This window comes from Panthera tigris, chromosome X (assembly GCF_018350195.1).
Source record: "Panthera tigris isolate Pti1 chromosome X, P.tigris_Pti1_mat1.1, whole genome shotgun sequence".
Lineage (NCBI taxonomy): Eukaryota > Metazoa > Chordata > Mammalia > Carnivora > Felidae > Panthera > Panthera tigris.
Genome location: NC_056677.1, coordinates 57,797,350 through 57,821,148, shown reverse-complemented (window position 1 = coordinate 57,821,148; position 23,799 = coordinate 57,797,350). Strand labels below are relative to the sequence as shown.

General features: G+C 48.3%; 2 protein-coding genes across 8 annotated transcripts in view; one reads left to right on the top strand and one right to left on the bottom strand.

The window, feature by feature from the left end:
• Positions 1 to 4,144, top strand: part of ZMYM3 (zinc finger MYM-type containing 3) — a 29,129-nt gene extending 24,985 nt beyond the window's left edge. For all 7 annotated transcript variants that reach the window (XM_042974574.1, XM_042974576.1, XM_042974572.1 and 4 more), the window contains 4 exons: positions 182 to 296; positions 804 to 1,058; positions 2,429 to 2,546; positions 2,665 to 4,144. In XM_042974574.1, the coding sequence (XP_042830508.1) occupies positions 182 to 296; positions 804 to 1,058; positions 2,429 to 2,546; positions 2,665 to 2,857 (681 nt within the window). In that variant the 3' untranslated portion in view covers positions 2,858 to 4,144. The remainder of the gene's footprint in view (positions 1 to 181; positions 297 to 803; positions 1,059 to 2,428; positions 2,547 to 2,664) is intronic.
• A 14,140-nt stretch (positions 4,145 to 18,284) lies between these two features.
• Positions 18,285 to 20,214, bottom strand: GJB1 (gap junction protein beta 1). Its single transcript, XM_042974417.1, has 2 exons — positions 20,176 to 20,214; positions 18,285 to 19,782 (listed from the first exon to the last, which is right to left on the bottom strand). Exon 2 carries the CDS (start codon positions 19,764 to 19,766, stop codon positions 18,915 to 18,917), a length of 852 nt encoding a protein of 283 aa, XP_042830351.1. The 5' UTR covers positions 19,767 to 19,782; positions 20,176 to 20,214; the 3' UTR covers positions 18,285 to 18,914.
• Between the last annotated feature and the right edge of the window lie 3,585 nt (positions 20,215 to 23,799).

The following is a 23,799-nucleotide window of genomic DNA, read 5'->3' as shown; positions in this document are numbered from 1 at the left end:
CCCGGTACCTCAGATGGGGGGGGGGGTAATCCCTGGAGAAAAGCACTCTGGGTCACCTAATCAAGCAGCGCTTTCCCATTGCCTCCTCATTATCAAGGTCGCTGTGCTCGGGGCCTTTGGCATCACGTCTTTCCTCCAGAACCTAGAGTCTAGCTTTCTGTGCATGTTTTTCTTTCTTCAGTACTTGCTGGAAAACAATCGAATGGTGAACATTTTCACAGACCTTTACTACCTGACTTTCGTTCAAGAACTCAACAAGTCTCTGAGTACCTGGCAGCCCACACTCCTCCCCAACAGTAAGGGACAGGGACCTTGCAACCCCTCTGCCCTCTTCTCCATGCTTTCAGTACACCGTTCCAAGAGTCCTGGGCTCTTTGGTCTGCCACTCTCCACAAAGTGTCTGAGGGCAGGAGTTACGTCCCTGGGGGGGCCTCAGGGTTGAGAGCTAGAGGGGCCAGAGCCCCCATCCTTGAACACGACCTAGGTCTAGGTCTGAAAAAGGTGGCTTGGGTTTTGGTGGTGAGTGAAGAAAGAAGAGAAGGCACTGTGGGACTCCTTGGGGTTTACATCTCCCTGCCTGTAACTCAAGGGTGGTAAGAAAAGCTCCAAGTGCAAGTGGAAACCATTTAAAAAGCCCAGTTCACTGTCTACTGTAGCAGGGTATCTGCATTCTCAGTGCAGTTGTCACATACTGGCCAGGGATGGGGTGGGAAATGCTCGTGAGCGGGGTGTCTGGGATCGGAAGTGGCTGGGTGGGGGTGTTTGATCGCTCCTGACTGGCGTCTCCCCCTTGACCATTGCAGATACGGTGTTCTCCCGCGTGGAGGAAGAGCACCTGTGGGAGTGTAAGCAGCTCGGGGTCTACTCACCCTTTGTCCTCCTCAACACCCTCATGTTCTTCAACACTAAGTTTTTTGGGCTCCAGACAGCCGAGGAACACATGCAGCTCTCCTTCACCAACGTGGTGCGGCAGTCCCGCAAGTGTACCACCCCTCGGGGCACCACCAAGGTGGTGAGCATCCGCTACTATGCCCCCGTCCGCCAGAGGAAAGGGCGAGGTACGAGGCTATCCCCCACCCCTTTATCTTTCCCCCTCCCTGCTTTCCCCTCCCAGGCCCCTCCATGACTGCTGGCTTGGCCCTCTCCTTGTCTTCCCTACCCCTTCCATTCCTGTGTTTGCCAAAAAGGCTAAAACAGCCAGTCCTGCAATCTGCTAGGCAGTGGCTCTTGCAGAAATAGGAGGTCACTCAGCTGCCTGTATCCTGCTCCCCTCCTTTTTCTTTTTCTTTTTCTTTTTCTTTTTCTTTTTCTTTTTCTTTTTTTTCTCTTTCTCTTTCTTTCTCTTTACTTATTTTTAAAGAAATATTTCTTTGTGACCTTTTTTTTAAGTTTATTTGTTTATTTTTGAGAAAGACAGAGACAATGTGAGTGAGAGAGGGGGAGAGAGAGAATCCCAAGCAGGCTCTGCACTGTCAGCACAGAGGCCAATGTGGGGCTCGAACTCATGAACCGTGAGATCATGAGTTGAGCCAAAACCAAGAGTCAGATGCTTAACTGACTGAGCCACCCAGGTGCCCCTCTTTTTTTTTTTTTAAGCTCAGTCTTTTTTTTTTTAGAGGTTTATTTATTTTTGAGAGAGAGTGAGCAGTCAAGGGGTGGAAAGAGAGGGAGACAGAGGACCCGAAGTAAGCTCTGGGCTGACAGCAGAAAGCCCAACGTGGGGCACCAGCTCCTGAACTGTGAGATTATGACCTGAGCTGAAGTTGGACGCTTAACTGACTGAGCCACCCAGGCGCCTGGTGACTTTCCTCCTTTCAAGGCAATGTACTTTCTTGAGGTGGATGGTAGACAAGTAGGAAGCTGCTGGGTGTGTTCAGCTGTGGGGGAGAGTTGACAGGGTGAATAAGAGGCTTTCCCTGGTTCTGTGTTGCTGGGTGTGACAGAAACTGCACCTTGGTTTCCATTCTGGCCCTGGAGTCCCGTGCCATCTGAGTGCAGTTCCCAAAGTCTCTTCTCTGGACCTGAGCCTCTGCCTGGGCTGAGGTACTGGGGGCTGGGACCATTGCTGTTTCCCTGTCCCGGAAGGCTAGCCCAGCCTTGCCATAGGGTCTGTTTTGTCAGTATGCATGCAAAGCTTCTGAGATGACTTCTTCAGGAAATCATTTTGGGGAGATTATAAAGGGAGACCTTGGCAGTGAGAACCAGGGAGGCCCTCAGAACAACTCCCCCCCCCCCCCGCCCCCTCCGCTGTCACAGGACCTGTTTGCTTGACGTGGGGAGACTGACCGACCCTTCTTCTGCCTTTATTTCTCTGTGAGACTGTATTTGGTGTCCTGAGGCCTTCCCCCTGTGCCCTGGACTGTGCTCTTGGAGGTGGTTCATTGAGGCTGTGCTTGTAAGGACTCTGGGTCATTTGCCTCATCTGCAGACACGGGCCCTGGGAAACGGAAGAGAGAAGAAGAAGCTCCTATCTTAGAGCAGCGTGAGAACCGCATGAATCCTCTCCGCTGCCCCGTCAAGTTCTACGAATTCTATCTCTCAAAATGGTGAGTTGGAAGCTTTGCAGGCGTGGCATTAGCATGGGGACCCAGGGGATCTACTTTGCCCTGGTAATTGATCTCTGTCCTCCCACCCCTCCCCCCACCCACCTCGCCACTGTTATAGCCCTGAAAGCCTCCGGACTCGCAACGATGTGTTCTACCTGCAACCCGAGCGGTCCTGCATCGCCGAGTCACCTCTCTGGTATTCTGTGATCCCCATGGACCGCAGCATGTTGGAGAGTATGCTCAATCGCATTCTGGCTGTGCGTGAGATTTACGAGGAGCTGGGTCGTCCTGGGGAGGAAGACCTGGACTGAGCCCATGTGCTATCTGTGTCTGTCTTTCACACCAACATCTGGCCTGGGGCCACGTCCCACAGGGCGACTGGCCCAGGAACCAATGCTACTCATCCTGAAGGGCCCTGACTGCCCTTCTCTACTCATCCATTCCCTGCCTTCCCTAGGAACCCCTGGCTCTTACCTTCTTCCACACCACTTGACAACCACAGGGCCCCAGTCCTCTGCACCCAGGGGCTGGTCTCCCAGCGATGGGCAAAACCCAGCTTGGCCATTTCCTTTATGCTTCAGAGTGAACCCCTTCTCCTGGGGGCCCAACTCTGGGTGGAGTGTTGAGAGCTCTGGTGATCCTGTTGGCTTTGGGTTCCCTGACCCATCCCATGTAGGTAAAGCTCCCTGTTCCTAGGTTTGGCCAAGGGAAGAACCCAGCTGCCTTCTCTGCCCTGTGCCCATCCCCTCCTTTTGCTCTTCCCCGGTACCACGCTAGAGGGTCTTGTATGGAAGACGGGAAAGAAAGTATGGCAGTAATGAGGGGACCATTTACCTAAACCACAGGGCTTAGATGCTCTTCCCCTCCCATGAGATAACTAGTTGTTGGAATCCCCACGCCACCTCACTCCCCCTCCCCACCCCTGCAAGCACCAGCCCTTGGTGCCTCCATTTAAAAAACTTCCAAATGCTTTCTTTCCCTCAAAGGCAGAAGATGACTGTAAGTGTGGGGAACTGACTCCTGTCCCCTTGGTTTATGTGTTTGTCGCTCTCTGCCGTCTTAGGTTGGCATGAGCCATGGTGTCAACATGCTTAGCCCCCTTCTGTAACTGCCTCCATTTAGTTCAATGGACAGAGTTTCCCAAGGCAAAAACTACCTTCTGACTTGGATTGGGGCTGGGTTTCCCCACTCGTGTTCTCCCCCCATCATAAGAGCCAGGCCAAGCCTGTGGGGGCCCTGGGTCATACAGGATGGGATGTGTGGTCAAAGGATAGGTGAAGAACTGTGGGCATGGGTCCTGTGCCCACTGCCTGCATCTCTCTTCCCCATCTTGCCTTCATAGTTCCAGAAAACTATTAGCGTCCAACAAAGGGGGTACCCAGTTCTTTCCCTGTTGGCTTTGCTGTTCCCCAGCCTCCTTTTTGTGTTTTTATAACTGTTACCAGTTTAGCCACTGTTTAAATTGTATATATTGTTCTGAGGCGCCTGGCCTGTCCCTTCAGTGAGCCATGCCCACCCTTGTGTTGTAGTGAGAAGCTGTTGTCACAACTAACCTTCTGTCTCTGGAATTGTTTGTTTCAAATAAAGAGTTAAAATTGTCTTTTGCCTTCTCTGGAGGAGGGAGAGCAGTATCAGGAGAGGTGGGGGCCTTAGTGGACCAGTGTCAGAGCACTTCAAACTCTCAAGGGGGTAAAGAAGTGAGATGTCCCACCTCAGTTTTAAGAATCGTTTTTACCTGCCTCGCTGAATGAATCCACTAAGAAATATGGTCTTTTTATTTTTCTTTCATTTTTTGAAAATTTACTTATTTTGAGAAAGAGAGAGAGAGACAGCGCGAGTGGGGGAGGGGCAGAGAGAGAGGAGAGAGAATCTCAAGGAGGCGCAGAGCCTGATGCGGGGCTCAAAGTCACAAACCATGAGATCATGACCTGAGCTGTAACCAAGAGTTGGACGCCCAACCAACTGAGCCACCCAGGTGCCCCACGGTCCTTTTAATAACAAGTTTCCAAATACTTAGAGGGGGAAAAATCAATTTCACAGCCATCTATTGAGGACCTACTATGTGAAGGACCTAAGATTCCATGCTTCAGAGAAGACAAAGATTCATGAGACCAGGGTCCTATCCCCAGCAGGCTCCCAGGCTCCAGGGGAGACAGACCATTGCACAGTTAGTTGTGAGACAGGCAGAATGAAATAAATATCTAGTGCTGTGGGAGAACAGGGAGATAATTCATTTCAAGTTTACAGGGATGTATGTGCAACTGAGTGAGCTCACTGGGGGCGATGGCATATAACCGGGGCCTCAGGGAATAAGTGGGAGGGGTTGGGCAGACCAGTACAACCAAAGCCATAGGGAAGCCAAGTGGGAGGCTGAAGTTTTCCACCCAGGCAATCTGCAGCTTTAGGGAGGAGATCCTCACAACAGTATAAAGGGTGGGGGGGGGCAGGTAAGAAGTGTGGCTGATAAATTCTGTGGGCCTTGATGGGGGCTGCGGGGATAAAGAAGGAAAAGGGAAGATGGATTCAGATATTTCAAAGGTCAAGGCTATAGGATCTGGAGGATAGGGAAGAGCTGAGCATGAATCCCAGGTTTCTAGCCTTGATAACTGGGAGGGAGAGTGAGATGCCTGTCACCAAGTTGGGAAACGAGCAGGGTTGTTCTGTTTTATTTTTGTTGATGTTTTTTGCCAGGGAGTAGGGGTAACAGGGGGTTGGTAACAAGTTGAGGTTTGGGTCATGTTGGGTTTCTATTGAAACACTCAAGTGGTGGGCTGTGCGACATAGCAAAAAGAACACCCAAACTGAAGTTTCTAATCCTAGCTGTGCCACTAAGAGTTGGGCAAGCCTACCTTTTTGAGCCTCACCTTAAAAATGCGTTCATGAGGCACCTGGGTGGCTCAGTCTGTTAAGCATCCAACTTCGGCTCAGGTCATGATCTCATGGCTCGTGGGTTTGAGTACTGCGTCGGGCTCCCTGCTGACAGCTCAGAGCCTGGATCCTGCTTCGGATTCTGTCTCCCTCTCTCTGCCCCCCACTCTCAAAAATAAATAAACATTCAAAAAATGCATTCATATTCTGCCCTGACTTTCTCACAGAACTGCTGCAAAGTCCAGGTGAGAAAATGGATATGAAAGAGCAGAATTGATGCTAGATGTTACCGTATATATCAGGCAGTTGGGAATGTGGGTCTGAGGCTTAGAAAAGAGATGAGGTGTTTATTCTTTTTTAGGCTTTACTGAGGTACACTTGACATATAACATAGTATAGGTTTAAGGTGTAGAGCTGTGACGATTTGATATGCTTATATATTGCAAAATGATTACCACCATAGTGTTACCTAACACCTCCATCCCGTGGCAAAGTACCATCTCTTTTTGGGGGGTGAGAACGTTTAAGATCTACTCTCTTAGCAACCTTCAAGTATATAATATTGTTAACCATAGTAACCATGCTGTACATTAGATCCCCAGAACTTGGGGTGCCTGGGTGACTCAGTCAGTTGGGCCTCTGACTTTGGCCCAGGTAATGATCTCATGGTTCATGAGTTCAAGCCCTGCAATGGGGCTCTCTGCTATCAGCACAGAGCCCGCTTTGGATCCTCTGTCTCCCTCTCTCTACCCCTCCCCTGCTCTCTCTGTCTCTCAAAAGTAAACATTAAAAATATTTTTTAAAAATCCCCAGAATTTATTCATCCTATAATTGGAAATTTAGAGCCTTTGACCAATGTCTCCTCATCTCCCCCGCCTCCAAGCCCCTGGAAACCACCATTTTACTCTCTGTTCCTAGGAGTTCAGCTTTTTTAAGATTCCACGTATAAGTGAGATCATACAGTATTTGTCTTTCTGTCTGACTTATGTTACTTAGCATAATGCATGAGATGTCAATTTAAAAGTCACCTGCCAAGAACTAGCTAGCTGAAGCTCTGGGATTGGACAGGGTCGCTAAAGGAGAAACTGAATAAGAAGAGAACCAAAAGAAAAAAAAAAAAAAAGGTACCTTGGGGAGTATCTCCAGTTAACCAGAGAAAGGAACAGAGAGGGAAGGGCCAGAGAAATAGGAGGAGCCCAAATCTGCCAGATGCCATCTGATGAAAAGTTGTCCTCATCCCCAGGCTGAGATGAGGTCCATTAAATTTCCCTTCTCCTCCCAGCCGCAACACAGCCTAAAACCTTCTGGCTCTCTTCCTTCCTTTCCCTACTGGAACAGAGCAGAGCCTGATGTCATTAGTTCAACTAGATTTATATCGTGTGCCTAGCCTTGTGCTAGTCATTAGGGATACAGAGCTGAGTAAAAACTTCGGGTCTGCTCTTGAGAAGCCCCTAGTCTAACAGGGAAGACCGGGGCTGGGACTAGGGTGAGGCAATCAAGTGCAAAATATAAGAAGGCCCTCACTGTCAGGGTCATACTAGTACAGGGAAGGTATTTGCACAACCCCGAGAGTGACTGCCTCCTTAAACTTTGCCTTTTATGTGCCTCAATTGGCTTACTCTAGTCGTGACCCTGGAGAAGACTCACGTGTCAATAAAATAACCAAGGTGGAATGTAATCGTTAGTTATTCTCTCCCAAGAAATAGAAAGAGCCCACTGAGGTGACCTGGGAGCTCACTTCCCATGAAGAGTGAGCATAGTTTTTTAGGCAGAGTAGATGTGTAGGGATCAGTGTGCACCAAAGGCACAGAGGTATGAGAGAACACACAGTGTCTTTAGGTTGGGCAGAAGAGGTAGAGAGGGCACAGTAAAAAGGGTGAGTAGTGGTGGGAGGTGTTGCTGGGAAAATGGGGATCAGGGTGTGAAAGGCATTGAATGCCATGCCATGCCCTGCTAAGGTAACCAACCATCTTAATTTGCCAGGGACATCCCCAGTTTGTTTGCTTTTTTTTTTTTTTCTTATTTTTTAAAAGTAATCTCTAAGCCCAACATGGGCTCGAACTCATGACCCTGAGATCAAGAGTCGTATGCTCTACTGACTGAGCCAGCCAGGGGCCCCAGGACATTCCCAGTCTTGGCAATGAAAAGCCAGCATCCTGGGAAACCCTCTGGTCCTGGCAAAGCAGACCAGTCATTTCTCCTCCAAGTCGTGGAAAGCCATTAAGAGATTTTCACAAAAAATCGGCAAGATTCAAGCTTTAAGGGGACTCCAGCATCTCTGCATGACATGGAGGAGGACTGGGTACTGAGGAAACCTGGGAAGCCAGTTGCAGGGAGGCAGTGGTACAGAAGTCGTTATGTGCTTCGCCTTTGACATCTGGCAGATGTGAGTTCCAGTGCCCTGGCTCATTCCCTTATTTCCTAGCTGTGGGGCCTGGGCAAGTTACTTAACCTATGTAGGCCTCAGTTTCCTCTCTATAAAATGGGGACAATAATGGTATTTAGGGGCACCTGGGTGGCTCAGCCATTTGAGTGTCCAGCTCTTGATTTCAGCTCAGGTCATGGTCCCAGGGTCATGGGATGGAGCCCTGCATTGGGATCCACACTGGGCGTGGAGCCTGCTTAAGATTCTCTCTCTAGGCGGAGTGCCCGGGTGGCTCAGTCAGTTAAGTGCCCGACTTTGGCTCAGGTCATGATCTCATGCTTTGTGAGTTCAAACCCCAAGTTGGGCTGTCCGTTCTCAGCAGAGAGCCCACTTCAGATCCACTGTCCCCCTCCCGATGCCCCTCTGCCCTGCTCTTTGTCACTCAAAAAAAAAAAATAATAATGGTATTTACCTTAACAAGTGATGAGGATTAAAGGAGACACTTAAAAAAATTTTTTTTAATGTTTATTTATTTTTGAGAGACAGAGTGTGAATGGGTCGAAAGGCAGAGAGAGAGGGAGACACAGAAGCCAAGGCAGGCTCCAGGCTCTGGGCTGTTAGCACACAGCCCAACATGGGGCTCGAACCCATGAACCGTGAGATCATGACCTGAGCCAAAGTCGGACACTTAACCGACTGAGCCGCCCACGCACCCCAAGGAGATACTGTTTAGCACAGTGCCCAGCACACACTAAGCACTTAATAAATGTTAGCTTTTATTGTCCAAATGATCAGTTAGGAGATAATTGCAAGGCCTGAAGGAAGGCAAGAGCACAATGGGAGTGCTGAGGAGGAGAGGGGCTTGGGAAAGTTTTGGGAAACACAATCACCGAGACCTTGTTTGTTGGCTAGCTGATTATATCTTAGCATGAATGATTTTTAGTTGGCATGAATTCTCTAGGGAATCCGCATTTTCAGACTAACTTTGGAATGAAGGGCTTTGTCTCTTGAAGGGAAGCTGGAGGAGAAACAAAAAGGGGCAAGGGGAGACTGGTAAAAAACAAAGTGTGACTTTGAGATCCCTAAGGTTAAGGCAGAGAAACAGTGGAAGTTTGAAAAGTTTATCTTGATTTAGGGGTTGGGCAGGTAGGGCTTTTTTGCTTTTGTTTTGTTTTAAATTTATTTTATTTTATTTTAAAATATTTATTTATTTATTTATTTATTTATTTATTTATTTATTGAAGAGCACAGCAGGGGAGGGGCAGAGAGAGGGGGGACAGAGGATTCGAAGTGGTTTCTGCACTGACAGGCTGACAGCAGTGAGCGAGCCTGACATGGGGCTCGAACTCACAAACCGAGAGATCATGACCTGAGCCAAAGTTGGATGCTCAAACAACTGAGCCACCCAAGTGCCCCTTAAATTTATTTTAGTGACAAACAGAAAGTATGAGCTAGGGAGAGGGGCGGAGAGAGAGGGAGAGAATCTTAAGCAGGCTGCATGTTTAGCTCATAGCCCAATGTGGGACTCAATCTCATGACCCTGGGATCATGACCTGAGCCAAAATCAATAATCGGATGCTCAAGTAACTGAGCCACCCAGGCTCCCCTTGTTTTGTTTTTGTTTTGTTTTGTTTTGTTTTTTAAGTAATTCCCTATGCTCAATGTGGGCTGCAAACTCACGACCCTGAGATCAAGAGTCACATGCTCTACTGACTGAACCAGCCAGGTGCTCCTTTTAAATTTTTTATTTTTTTAGGTAGTGGTTGTAAATAACTTTCTCCCCATCTTCCCTGCACTCTTCAAATTACCTTGCTTCCTGGGGAGAGAATTTCTGAATCCTGTTCCAGGCAGAGATCCCTGGAGAAGCCTTCTCCCTCCAGACTGCCCTTCCCTGTCTGAGCACAGGACAGCCTCCTCCTCAACTTTTACCATTTCTCTCTCAACCTTAGGGATTCCCAAACGCACATTGTTTTCAAGCAGGCTACCATTTAGGGATATTTTTATATCATACTGAGGCCCTCCCACCCACCCCTGTATCCTGAAACTTTTCCTAAGGCAGTATAGAGTGGTTACATTGGTATAGAGGAGACAGCTAGATTTTGGATTAGGATAGGCCTAAGTTTTAATTCTAGTTCTGCAGTTTTAGGTTGTGCAAACTTTATTTTTTTAAGTTTATTTGTGTATTTTGAGAGAGGGAGAGAGAAAGAGAGAGAGAGAGCATGGGGAAGAGGCAGAGAGATGGAGACAGAATCCCAAGCAGGCTCTGCACTGCCAGGGCAGAGCCCAACTCAGGGCTCAATCTCATGAACCATGAGATCATGACCTGAGCCAAAGTCTGACGCTCAACCGATTGAGCCACTCAGGTGTGCCCCTTTCTTTTCTTTCTTCTTTTTTTTAATAGACTCCCTTCCCAACGTGGGCTTTGAACCCACAACCCTGAGATCAAGAGTCGCATGCTCTACCAACAGAGCTAGCCAGGTGCCCCTACTTACATTATTTCTAGGTCTGGTAATAAAGCTTAAAGTTTCAGACTATGATCGAGGATTGAGACACATCCTTTTCATTAAGTGACATTAAGAATTAAGACACTCCCAGGGCGCCTGGCTGGCTCAGTTGGTTAAACATCCGTCTCTTGATTTCAGCTCAGGTCTTGATCTCAGGGTCCTGAGTTCAGGCCCCACATTGGGTTCCACGTTGGGCGTGGAGCCTACTTAAATAAATAAATATATATATATATATATATATATATATATATATATATATATATATATATATGTACATATACATACAGTCCCCTCACAGCCATTCTCCCACATATATGTAAATATGATCATACATACTGACATATGTGTAAATATGGTCATATGTACTATGACATATGTATGCAAACATACAGACTTGCTTACTTACAAATACTCACATGGCAATTGCCAGTCAAGAAAGCATGTCATTGTTTTCTCTGGGTATATACCCAGTAGTGGAATTACTGGATCATAGGGTAGTTCTATTTTTTTTTCTTTTTTTTTTAACACATTTTTTTAAAAGTTTGTTTATTTTTGACAGAGAGAGACAGACAGAGCATGAGTCGGGGAGGGGCAGAGAGAGAGGGAGACACAGAATCTGAAGCAGGCTCCAGGCTCTGAGCTGTCCGCACAGAGCTCCACGCGGGGCTCGAACTCACAGACAGCAAGATCGTGACCTGAGCTGAAGTCGAACGCTCAACAGACTGAGCCACCCAGGCACCCCAGGGTAGTTCTATTTTTATTTTCTAAGGAACCACTGTAGTGTTTTCCACAGTGGCTGCACCAATTTGTATCCCCACCAACAGTGCACGAGGGTTCCTTTTTCTCTACATCCTCACCCAAGACACATTATTTCTTGTGCTTTTTATTTTAGCCATTCTGACAGGTGTAAGGTGATATCTCATTGTGGTTTTGATTTGTATTTCCCTGATGATGAGCAACGTTGAGCATATTTTCATGTGTCTGTTGGCCATCTGGACATCTTCTTTGGAAAAATGTCTATTCAGGTCCTTTGCCCATTTTTACTCAGAACGTTTGGGGGTTTCCTGGTGTTGAGTTCTATAAGTTCTTTATATATTTTGGATATTAACCCCTTATTGGATATATCATTTCCAAAAATATATGCACTCCTATGTTCATTGCAGCATTATTTGTAATAGTCAAGACATGGAAGCAGCCCAAATGTTCACCCACAGATGAATGGATAAAGAAGATGTGTTTAACACACACACTGGAATATTACTCAGCTACAAAAAAGAATGGGATCTTGCCAGTTGCAATAGCATGGGCAGACCTAGAAGGTATAATGCTAAGCGAAATAAGTCAGTCAGAGAAAGACGAATACCATATGATTTCACTCATATGTGGAATTTAAGGGACAAAATGGATGAAAAAATAAAAAAAGAGACAGAAAAAACAGACTCTTAAATACAGAGCACAAACTGGTGGGTACCAGAAGGGAGGTAGAGGGGGAGAAATAGATGAAGGGGATTAACAATACATTTATCTTTATGAGAATTGAAAAATGTGTATAGAATTATTGAATCACTATATTGTATACCTGAAACTAATATAACACAATGTTAATTATGCTTCAAAAAATACACACACACACACACACACACACACACACACACATACAACCCCAGGGGAAAAAAATAAAGTTTAATGTAAAAGTCAAAAAAAGAAAGAAAGAAAGAAGAAAGCAAGCAAGCAAGCATGTTACTTTGGTGAAACAGAATTTAGCTCAATATCTGAGAGAGTCAGTGAATACAGTTGACCCTTGAACAACACCGGTTTGAACTGCATACACAGGTCCACTTCTATGTGGATTTTTTCCCCAATAAACACAGCACAGTACTGTAATGTATTTTCTCTTATGTTTTTCTTAATAATATTCTCTTTTCTGGGGCACGTGGGTGGCTCAGTCGGTTGGACAGCCGACTTCAGCGCAAGTCATGATCTCACAGCTTGTGAGTTTGAGCCCTGCATCGGGCTCTGTGCTGAGAGCTCAGAGCCTGAAGCCTGCTTCAGATTCTGTATCTCTCTCTCTCTCTTGTCCTTCCCCGCTCACACACTCTCTCTCTCTCTTAAAAATACGTAACATTAAAATAATAACATTCTCTTTTTTTAGCTGACTTTATTAAAAGAATACAGTACATGATACATATCATATCTAAAATATGTGTTAATCAATTATGTTATTGCTGAGGCCTCCAGTTAACAGTAGGCTCTTGGTAGTGAAATTTTGGGAAGTCAAAAGTTATACATGGATTTTCGACAGTGCAGGGGGTCAATGCCCCCACTCCCACATTGTTCGAGGGTCAACAGTAGTTGAAGGATGGCACAGGTAGTGAGAGAAAATAATGATAGCACATACTTGTATAGGGCTTACTACCGACTAGGCACTGTTCTAAGTGCTTTAGGTATAATCATTACATCTAATCCCCACTACGACCCTGAGATACAGGTGCAATTATTATCACTGTTTTACTGATGAGGAAACTGAGATCCAGAGAGGCCAAGCAACTTGGCTAAAGTCACACAGCTAAGGAAGTGGAGCACACTCTTAATCACTATGCTATACTGACTTTCCAGAGGGGTTTCAGTTGAAATGGCAAACCATCCTGGCGTGCCTGGCTGACTCAGTCAGAGGAACATGTGACTCTTCATCTTGGGGTCATGAGTTCAAGCCCCGCATTGGGTGTAGAGATTACTTAAATAAATAAACTTAAAGAGAAAGAAATGGAGAACCATCCTGTGTAAATTACCCCTTTCTCCGTGAGGTCCACTATCAGACCACTCTGCTCTCTTTTGTTTAATTACACTCTTTTTAAAAAAGTTTATTTATTTTGAGAGAGAGAGACAGAGAGAGAGAGAGAGAGAGAGAGAGAGAGAATGAGTGGGGGAGGGTCAGAAAGAGAGGGAAAGAGAGAAAATCCCACGCAGGCTCTGTGCTGTCAGCACGGAGCCCAACTTGGGGCTCGATCTCACGAACTTTAAGATCATGACCTGAGTCAAAATCAAGAGTTGGATGCTTAAACGACCGAGCCACTCAGGCACCCTCAGGTCACTCTGCTCTTTCTTCCATAGTTCATCATCACCCTTAAGGCATCTATTTGTGCCAAGATCTGCCCTGACATGGATCTCCTCAAGATCTTCACAGTCTGTCTATGGCAGCAGTGAATTGCCTGTAAGTCTAGTAGGGGCTAACTTTAAGACTCCTACACGTGATAGTTCAGAGCCTAGGGCCCTGCACACTTTTAGCTATGGCATATGAGACCCCTCACAGACTGGCCCAAACCTACTTTGCCAGTTCCACTTCCTACTATGACCTACAACCCCATCCCACGCATTCTCTGCTCTAGTCACACTGAACACACCCTACTCTTTCAAGACTCTGAACCTTTGCCCACGCCTATATCCACTTCCCCACTGCCCTTAATTCAACAGGCTAAGCACCTACTATGTGTTAAGGCTAGGCATGCAATTTCCACACAATTTGATAAACACTACAATGTACTGCAGGAGTTCAGAATGAGGGGAGGACTCATTCTGTCGGAGGGACTTGGCAGGGGACGGGGAGGGGAGAAGAGAGGTGAATCGTTCATACAGGAAATGACATTTGAACTGAGTCTTGATGATTACGAGTCTGCCAGTCAAGGAAGGGGAAGGAAATCTAAGTCCTATGATATTCTGCATCCAAAGTGTCTCTCACATGTGTCTCCTCTTATTCCTTCTGCCACCGTCCTGGTCCTACAGGCACCATGTGGGCTGTTGCAATAGCCCCGCAACTGGCCATTCTGCCTCTCACCCTTCCCATCCCCAGTCCGCTCTCCATGTGGCCTGCCAGAGCCAGCTCCCAAACCACAAATCTGAAGGTGGCATTCCTCTACTCAAAGCCCTTAGTGGGGGGCGCCTGGGTGGCTCAGTCGGTGAAGTGTTCAACTTCAGCTCAGGTCACCATCTCGCGGTTTGTGCGTTCAAGCCCCTTGTCAGGTTCTGTGCTGACAGTGGGGACCCCTGCTTGGGACACACACTCTCTCTCTCTCTCTGTCCCTCCCACCTCTCTCTCTCTCTCTCAAAAAAAAATTTTTTTTTAAAAAAGAAAGATTAAAAAAAAAAACCCTCTAATGGTTTCCATCACTGGTGAGACAGTCTTAACCTCTTATAGTGACACACAAGGTCCATCATAAGCTGGTCATACTGTCTCTTTCCCATCTCCCCTTTAGCCAATCCTCACTTCTCCAACTCTCCACAGTAGACTATTTGTCTGACTCGAGACAAAATCACACCCATACCCTTTCAGTGTTGCTTTTTAAAAAATGTTTATTTGTTTTTGAGAGAGAGAGAGAGAGACAAAGAGAGAGCGTGAGCAGGGGAGGGGCAGAGAGAGAGACACACACACAGAATCCAAAGCAGGCTCCTCTGAGCTGTCAGCACAGAGCGCAATGTGGGGCTTGAACCCACGAACTGTAAGATAATGACCTGAGTCTAAGTCAGATGCTTAACCGACTGAGCCACACAGCCACCCCCCCTTTCAGTGTTTTTTGCCCACCTTTTCCCCCCTCCCTAGAATAACACAATCCTTTCCCCACCTGATGGGTTCAGCCTTGCCTAATCCAGGAATCCAATGGAGCCCAGCTTGGTGGACCTTTATGGCCCCTTCTGTACCATAGGTCATGTCTGCGTTTACATATTGTGGAACCAGTAAATGGAACAAGCGTTCTCCTCTAGCTACCACCGTGTGCACCCAGGCTATCTGATTGGGTATCTGAATCAGTTCGTGGTTGCCATGCCAATTCTCTGTGGATAGTGCAGCCTGCTTTGAAATCCCAACCCAGCTGGCTGGGGCCTTGACTATTCTCCTAGTGCAGCCAGCCACTCCCCTCATGCAACAGCTGACTCTTGTCCTTGCCCCCAACTCCTGGGACCTCCGCACACGGATGCCTCTAAAAGACCATAAATGTCCCTAAAAGCACCAGTACCGTGAGAAAGAGTGGGTAAGAAGCTCCTGTAACTTGGCTTTTTCTGTTCCCAGATTAGATCCTTTGACTTTGCAACATGTCTTGGACTTTGCTGTTTGGACTGCTGTCCACTCTGTGGGGGAGCCAACCCTGTTATCGCCAAGTTCTTCCCACTAGCCCTGGTCCAGCTGAAGCACCCTCACTCCCTCCTGGCTCACTGCAAGTTCTAGCATGCCTTCAGGCTGTGGTCTCTGTGCTTCTGACATATTATCTTCCCTCCCTTTACAGTTTATAACCAGCTTCTGAACACATCTTATTTGATTCTCACCAAAGCTCTGAGAAAGAAGAGATAGAGAAGTTATTATCAACCCTATATTGCAGATGAGGAAACTGAGACTCAGAGAGGGTAGGCCTAATGTGTCCAAGGGGATAGAGCTAATAAATGGCAAACCAGGTCTCTCTCTCTTTTAAATTTTTTTTGTTATTTATTTTTGAGAGAGAGAGACAGAGACAGAGACAGAGCGTGAGTGGGAGGGCAGAGAGAGAGGGAGACACAGAATCCAAAGCAGGCTCCAGGCTATGAGCTGTCAGCACAGAGCCCGATGTGGGGCTCGAACCCAGGAGCCATGAGACCGTGACCTGAGCTGAAGTCGGACGCTTAACCAACTGAGCCACCCAGGTGCCCCCAAATCAGGTCTCTTCATTGCAAAGCCCTCTTCACTACTGCGGTCACTTAGTACTTTGTGTGGCAAGTACTACGCCCACTTGCCTCCTGTTTCTCCCTTACAGACATTCTGGGGACAAGCCTCAAATAAAAAGTCAATCCTGGGTTAGCCCTACCGACCCTCTCCCCTCCCTGAAACACTGTGTATTCCAGCTTCCCTCAGGGTCCTTTGGCCCTGCTCCCATCTGGTTCACAGGACACAAGGCTAAGTGTCCTCCCTTGGGCTGTAGAGCCTGCTCATAGCTTTGTTGTCCCACCACTGCCCCCTGGAGAGGAAAGCCTCGATCTGGAGTTGGAGCCTCATTCCAAGGGAGATTTGTAGAACCTTCTGAAGAGAAACTAGATACCTGAGGTGATGATGGATGTAGCGTTTCTCCATGTGTGTAGGGCAGGAGGTTCCTTTGTGGAACCAGGAGGAAATTTTTAAAAAGGATATCTTTCTCTTTTTTTAAAGCTTATTTATTTTTGAGAGAGAGAGAGAGAGAGAGAGAGCAGGAGAAAGGGGCAGAGAGAGAGGAAGAGAGAGAATCCCAGGCAGGCTCTGTACCACCAGCACGGAGCCCAGTGTGGGGCTTGAACCCATGAACCTCAAGATCATGACCTGAGCCTAAACCATGAGTCGGACACTTAACCAACTGAGCCACCCGGGTGCCCCATGGAGATCTTTTTCCTGATGGCCTTTCGGATGGAGAAGAAATGCTCTGTGTTTGTTGTGCTCTGTTCCAGGGGCGGGGGTGGGGAACAGGGGGTGGATTTTGATAAGAAAAGGAATCTCTCCCACCTTGGGGGACCTGGGGGTGGGGGCTTGTCTTGTCACAGGATATGATGTCAGTTTCTAAAAAGAAAGGAAATTTCTTGCAAGAAAGGAAATTTTTGTTTCTAGAGAACAATTCTGATACGATTATGCCTGATTTCCTCTTCCTTCCTTTCTTTTTTTTTTTATTTTCTTAAAAATTTTAAATGTTTGAGACAGACAGAGTGAAGGCAAAGAGAGAGAGGGAGACACAGAATCCGAAGCAGGCTCCAGCCTCTGAGCTGTCAGCACAGAGCCCGACTTGGGGCTCAAACTCACAGACTGGGAAATCATGACCTGAGCCGAAGTCGATGCTTAACTGATTGAGCCACCCAGGTGCCCCTTCTTCCTTTCTGATGTACTTCTCACACAGAGTCAATGTACTCTGACAGGGAGGGGCAGATCATTTTTTTTTTCTGTCAAGAGGTAGGGGAGCTGAGGTGAGAAACTTGCTGAGGGGGCAACTTTTACTCTGAAGGATCAGTGCTGAGGACAGTGACTCTGACATGGGGAAAATTCTGTGAGCCCGGGGAAGCCTTTTAGGGATCCCAGAAGTCCAGAGTGCTACAGGGAGCTTAGAGATGTGCTAGGCCAGCCCTTTGTTTGCTCACAAGGAAACTGAGGCTTGGGGAAAGGAATGGGTTACTCCTAAGTGACAGAACTAGGACTCGAAGCCAGCTGTGTCAAGTCCCAGGTTGGGGCTTTTCCCCTCACAGTTGACACAAGGCGGGGAGGCTACCTGCTGCTTGGGAGAGTGATGTGAGTGAGGAGACCTGGCTAGGAAATGTCTGACCTGTGTTGGAGACATCTCTGGGGTGGGAGGCATTGATTCCTGGCGTAGGGAAACTGAGGAAGAGGATAAAATTAGGGGCTATGTCTAAAGGAGAAGGGTCAAAGTCACTGTGCAGTCTAACGGGTGGCTTGTGGGGCATCAGTTTGCAGTGAGTGCTGAGGTTCACGGGAGGACTGGGGTGGGGGGGTGGATATTTCTCCTAGGAGTTGGGGGGAGGGGGATGTGTGCTCCCCTCTCTGACTTGCGAAATTTCTCTATCATTTCCTGTCTCTCTAGATGGAGTTGTCATTTTAATGTTTTTCTGATCAGAGGAAGGGGCCCAAGGAAACTTCTTGAGGTAACGTAAATGTTTTATAATATGTTGTGGTCACGTTTACAAAACTGCACGCAACTCTGAAACTGCCATAAACTATACTTAGAATGGACAAGAAAAGATAAAATTAAAGGAAGGGCATAAGGGAATTTGATCCCAATGAAGCTGCTATAAAAAAAAGGTCCCCCCCAAAAGCCAAAACAACAACAACAACAACAACAACAACAAGAACAACAAGGCAAGAATGGCTCGGGGTCTTGCTATTTCTGTTGCCTGTTGCTTTCTAGATCAGCAAAAAACCAAGGCCAGCTCATCTGAGGATGGGGGGCGGTCAGAGGTTGCAGGAGAAAGAACTTGACAAACATGCAAGCCACCTCTTCATTTACTGTAAAATCCTGTTTAATGTGTAACATTTCAGGCAGAGAGAGGCCTTGAGAACCAGAGGCAAAGGTGGCCCTGACCAACCCCCCCCTCCAACTTATCTGCCTGCGTCTCCCTCCCCTAATTCCTCCACCCCAGACGTGTCCTGCTTTTCCTTGTGGCTGGCAAGCGCTGTTCCTCCTTCCCTCGCGGGCACTACCCTCCCTTCTCCACCCACATGTCCACGGCACCCTCCTTCCATTCCACTTTGCCCACGTCCCTCCCCACTGATGTGACTCCAGAAATAGGGTATCTGACAACACAGGGTTAAGATTAGTTTCACAATTGGAGATGCTGTCAGAGCATCCTATCTCTTGTCCCCAGTGGCCTCAGGGAGAGGGAGAGGGAAGGGAAAAGGGGGACGGACAAGAAGAGCTGCCCACACCCCCACAACCTTGAGCACTGGCCGTGGGTGGCCTCCAGCTCCCAGCCTGTTCGGCCCCTCAGACGGAAGGCCCTGGGAGGAAGGGAGATGGCAGGGCAGGAAGATGTTGATGGAGCAGTCCCTAGCAGGCAGAGGCCTGCACGCCAGCAGGGGAGAAGGAGGGGTAGGCCCAGGGCAGGGTTGGGGGGGCGGGATGGGCGGTTGCCTGGTGCGTGGCATCAGCAGGCCGAGCAGCGGTCGCTCTTCTCAGCCAGCCCAGCCCCGGTGCCCGGGCTGCGGCGCAGTATGTCTTTCAGGGAGCCGTCCTGCTCACTCAGCAGCTTGTTGATCTCGTTCTGCTTGTACTCAGGTGACAGGCGGTGGCCGAAGCCTGAGCCCTTGCGGGAGGGTGGATTGGAGCGTCGCTGGGCTCGGCGGGCGCAGGCCCGGATGATGAGGTACACCACCTCGGCCACGTTGAGGATGATGCAGATGCCAGAGGCTGCCAGCATAAAGACAGTGAAGACGGTTTTCTCAGTGGGGCGGGACACGAAGCAGTCCACGGTGTTGGGGCAGGGGTAGGCCTCACACTTGACAAGCCGCACCATGGCGTAGCCCGGGTAGAGCAGATAAAAGACATACATGAAGGCGGCCTCGAACAGCAGCCGGAAGACCACGCTGATGACATAGGTCCACCACAGTGTCCCTGAGATGTGGACCTTGTGCCTCTTCACCTCCTCCAGGTGGAGGGGGTCCCCGTGACCCTCGAGTCGCAGCATTTTCTTTTCTATGTGCTGCTGGTGAGCCACGTGCATGGCTACGAGAAGAGCCGGGGTGGAAACCAGGATCAGCTGCAGAGACCACAGCCGCACGTGGGAGATGGGGAAAAAGTGGTCGTAGCAGACGCTGTTGCAGCCGGGCTGAAGGGTGTTGCAGATGAAGGAGGACTTCTCATCACCCCACACACTCTCTGCAGCCACCACCAGCACCATGATCCTGAAGATGAAGATGACCGAGAGCCATACCCGACCAATGGCAGTCGAATGCCGGTTCACGCCACTGAGCAAGGTGTACAAACCTGTCCAGTTCATCCTGCCTCATTCACACCTGCAAAACAGGAGCCACAGAGCAAGCTGGCAGAAAGCTGGGGCAGAAAAGCTGGGCACCATCACACTGCCTGACACACACCCCCCACCCCCGTCACCCCTTCCAAGAGCCAGTGACAGGAAGGGAAGAAGGATGGTCATCGCTTTCCTCATCACCCCATGTCCCTTGCCAGCCTCTACTCCCCCTCCTCCTCCTCCCCTTCCTCCTCCTCCTCCTCACTTGACTTAACCTCCCTGAACCCCATCTCCCTTCTTCGCTTTCATCCAACATTCTTTCTTCTCCAGCCCCTTTCTTCGCCAGGCCCATCTTGTTCTGTCATTAGCCATCCTCTTTAGCTCCCCACCCCCAGCTCCTTAGCTCTGGACCTGGGGCAAACCCAACAAAGCCCGTTACCTTGGGGAGCGCCTATCCCTGAGGCCACCCAGACAGGTCCCCTATGGTCTCATGTCTGTGCAGGGGGAGTGGTCCCTGGGTCCGCGCCTGCGTCCCAATTCATCGCCGCCCGGTGCTGGGGAGTCATATGCTGCTTTATACCCAGTGTCTGCACAATGGGACCTTTGTGGGGCTCTGAACAACGCCCTTTAGAATTCAGATCAAACGCCCTGACTTCCGCCCACCCTACACACAGAGCACTTGTGTCCCAGCGCCGGACACCCAGCCTGCACCCACCTGTTCTGTGCCCGCCCGGTCCATCGCCGCACCCGCCCCACAGCCCCACCAGAAGAATGGCTACAGCGGGGGGTGGGAAGAGATGGAACAAAGACAGGTGCATGTAAGAGGGGACCCAAGGGGACCAGGAGGCTCTGGGCTGAGGCCCTCCCCTGTGACTCTACTAGAAACTGAGGGTCAGCAGGATTTGTCCTAGGTTGAGATCCCCTCCAGGGTATGGGTGAGCTCTCTTAGCTCTTGAGGGGGAAAGGGAGCTCATATTTCTCAAGCCAGGGACTGTGTTAAGCTTTCTCCCCCCCATACATGCTCTCTTTGGACCCACTGGGCAAACCTCTAAGGACTTTCCCCCAGTCTTTCCAGATGAGGAAGCTGAAGCTCAGATGAGTTAAGTAACTTACTCAAGGTCACACAGCTAAGAAGTGTTAGAATAGAATGAAACACAACAGTATCCGAAGAGGAAGTTTAGGCTCTTTCCACGGTATACTCTTTATGCTTTTATAGATGGTGTTGGCAAAAGCAAAAGCCAGCCATCAAGAATGACAACAGGGGCGCCGGGTGACTCAGTTGACTTCAGCTCAGGTCATGATCTTATGGTTTATGAGTTTGAGCCCTGCATTAGGTTCTGCATTGACAGTGTGGAGCCTGCTTGGGATTCTCTCTCCCCACTTGCTCACTCTCTCCCTTTCTCTCTCTCTCTGTCTCAAAATAAATAAACCTTTCTTTCTTTCTTTCTTTCTTTCTTTCTTTCTTTCTTTCTTTCTTTCTTTCTTTCTAAGAACGACAACAGGGGTGCCTGGGTGGCTCAGTCTGTTAAGCATCTGACTTCGGCTCAGGTCATGATCTTATGGTTTGTGAGTTTGAGCCCCACGTCCATGTCAGGCTCTATGCTATGCTGACAGCTTGGAGCCTGGAGCCTGCTTCAGATTCTGTGTGCGTGTCTCTCTCTCTGCCCCTCCCCTGCTTGTGTTGTGTCTCTCTCTCAAAAATAAATAACCATTAAAAAATTTTTTTTATTTTTTTATTTTTAATTTTTTTTAACGTTTATTTATTTTTGAGACAGAGAGAGACACAGCATGAACGGGGGAGGGGCAGAGAGAGAGGGAGACACAGAATCGGAAGCAGGCTCCAGGCTCTGAGCCATCAGCCCAGAGCCTGACGCGGGGCTCGAACTCGCGGACCGCGAGATCGTGACCTGAGCTGAAGTCGGACGCTTAACTGACTGAGCCACCCAGGCGCCCCTAAAAAAAAATTTTTTTTAAAAGAACGACAACAAAATCAAGGACTAATGCAACCCATAAGATCACGAGAAGAGTGGAAGCTGTTGACCTGTGAGTACTTTCCAAGTCCAGTGTCATGGAGCAAACCCTGACCATCCCTCCTGGAGCTTCCGGGAAAGGAGCCCCTGGTGGACAGGTTGGCACATGGTGAGTACAAACCAGAGGGAGAAAGCAAAAGTTAACCAAGCAAACAGAAGGTTAGAAGATGGAATAGGTAGGAGTCATACACCTTTGGGTTTGAATCCTGGTTCTTCGCCTAATACCACTGTGGGCTACTTACTGAACTTCTCTGAGCCTGCTTGCATCTATAAATAGGGTTAATACCCAGGGTTGTGAGGATCAATGAAGCAACCTTCAAAAGGTTCTCAGCTCAGCTCCAGTTTTTCATAGCTGATAATCAAGGGAAGTAAGCATCTTATCAGAAAGAGAAAGCAATGCTGTTTTGAGAGACTGGGTGGTCTGCCAGACCCATTATCCCCTTTTTCTTCCCAAGGCTGATGTTGACCTGTAGTATCTGTCCTGAGATAGAACACACTGTTCCGTGGCTGTCCTACCCCAACATCAAGTGTACATTGTAAACTCCTGGTTTCCTGAGCTTGCCAGTTGCTCTAGGGAAGAAATTCCCCTCTAGGCTTTAGGCAGGCAAAGAAGGCCTCCCTGTACCTCCTACCAGCACTTCTGCCATTAAGTTGAAAGTAGATCATTCTGGGAGCAGGGAACTGGATGTGAGGAGAGAGCACACAGGCCTGGACCTGTAGGAGATGCAGGGAGTTTCCTGCCCCCGAATGCAGGGGCAGTGGTTGTGGCAGAAGGCCTGCATCCAGGTCTAGGTGCTCTTCTCTGTTGTAGGAAGGAGGGGGGAAGATATTAGCCACAGAAAAGTTGGGGAAGGTGGTGAAAGAAACTAGGGGATGGAGGGATGGTCCATGGGACATAGATTACTTCTCTGAACAAGGTTGTCTTTTTTTTTTCATTTAACTTAAAAAAAATGCCTTAGTAAAGAAATGCTTCATCTGGTGAGACACAGTAGGTTCACAAACAGGTGGTCATTCTTGAAAAAAAATTTTTTTAACATTTATTTATTTTTGAGAGACAGAGCACAAGTGGGGGAGGGGCAGAGAGAGGGAGGGAGGGAGACACAGAACCCGAAATAGGCCCCAACACGGGCTCGAACTCACAAACCGTGAGATCATGACCTGAGCCGAAGTCAGATGCTTAACCGACAGAGTCACCCAGGCACCCCAACAGGTGGTCATTCTTAAGAATAACGATTTACTGGGGCGCCTGGTGGCTTAGTCAGTTGAGCTTGATTTTGGCTCAGGTCATGATCCCAGGGTCAGAGGATCGAGCCCCGTGTTAGGCTCCGCACTGGGTGTGCTTCAGATTCTCTCTCTTTCTTCCTCTGCCCCTCTCCCCTGCTCATGCTCTCTCTCTCTCTCTCTCTCTCAAAAAAAAAAAAAAAAAAAAAAAAAAAAAGAATAACCATTTACTGAGCACCTGTTACACCAGGCCTTGCATGTGAACTACCTTATATAAACCTCACTACAACTCTGTGAGGTAGGTATTCTTTTTAATCTTCATGTCACACATGAGGAAACTGAGGTAAAGAAAGGTGAAGGGATTTGTCCAAGGGTCACATGGGTCCACGCAGTTATTATGTGACAGAACTGGGATTGTGAGCCAGGCCAAGCTGACTCCAGAGCCCATACTTTTCCCATAAGCTCTACTACCTTGGCTAGAATTATAACTTTTCTTTCTTTTTATGATTATCATAATTTTTTTTTAATTTTAAGTAAGCTCCACGCCCAATGTGGGGCTGGAACTCATGACCCTGAGATCTAGAGTCATGTGCCCTACTGTTTGAGCCAGCTGGGCACCCCTATAATTTTTCTTTCTGTGAGTGTTTTTAGAACCAGGGGGATTAAAAATGGGTCTGGCTTTTATTCTCCTGTAGCTCCTTCCTTTTCCTATCAGCTGGGAACTCTTTTCCTCTCCTGCCTTCCCAGGGCTTTCCACTGCCTCCTGATCTGTTCTGTTTTCCCTTCCTTACCTTTCTTGAGCTGCCTCCTCC

What these genes read in the sequence shown, in the direction of transcription:
- GJB1 (XM_042974417.1), bottom strand. Translation starts at nt 19,766, where the DNA reads ATGAACTGGACAGGTTTGTACACCTTGCTCAGTGGCGTGAACCGGCAT.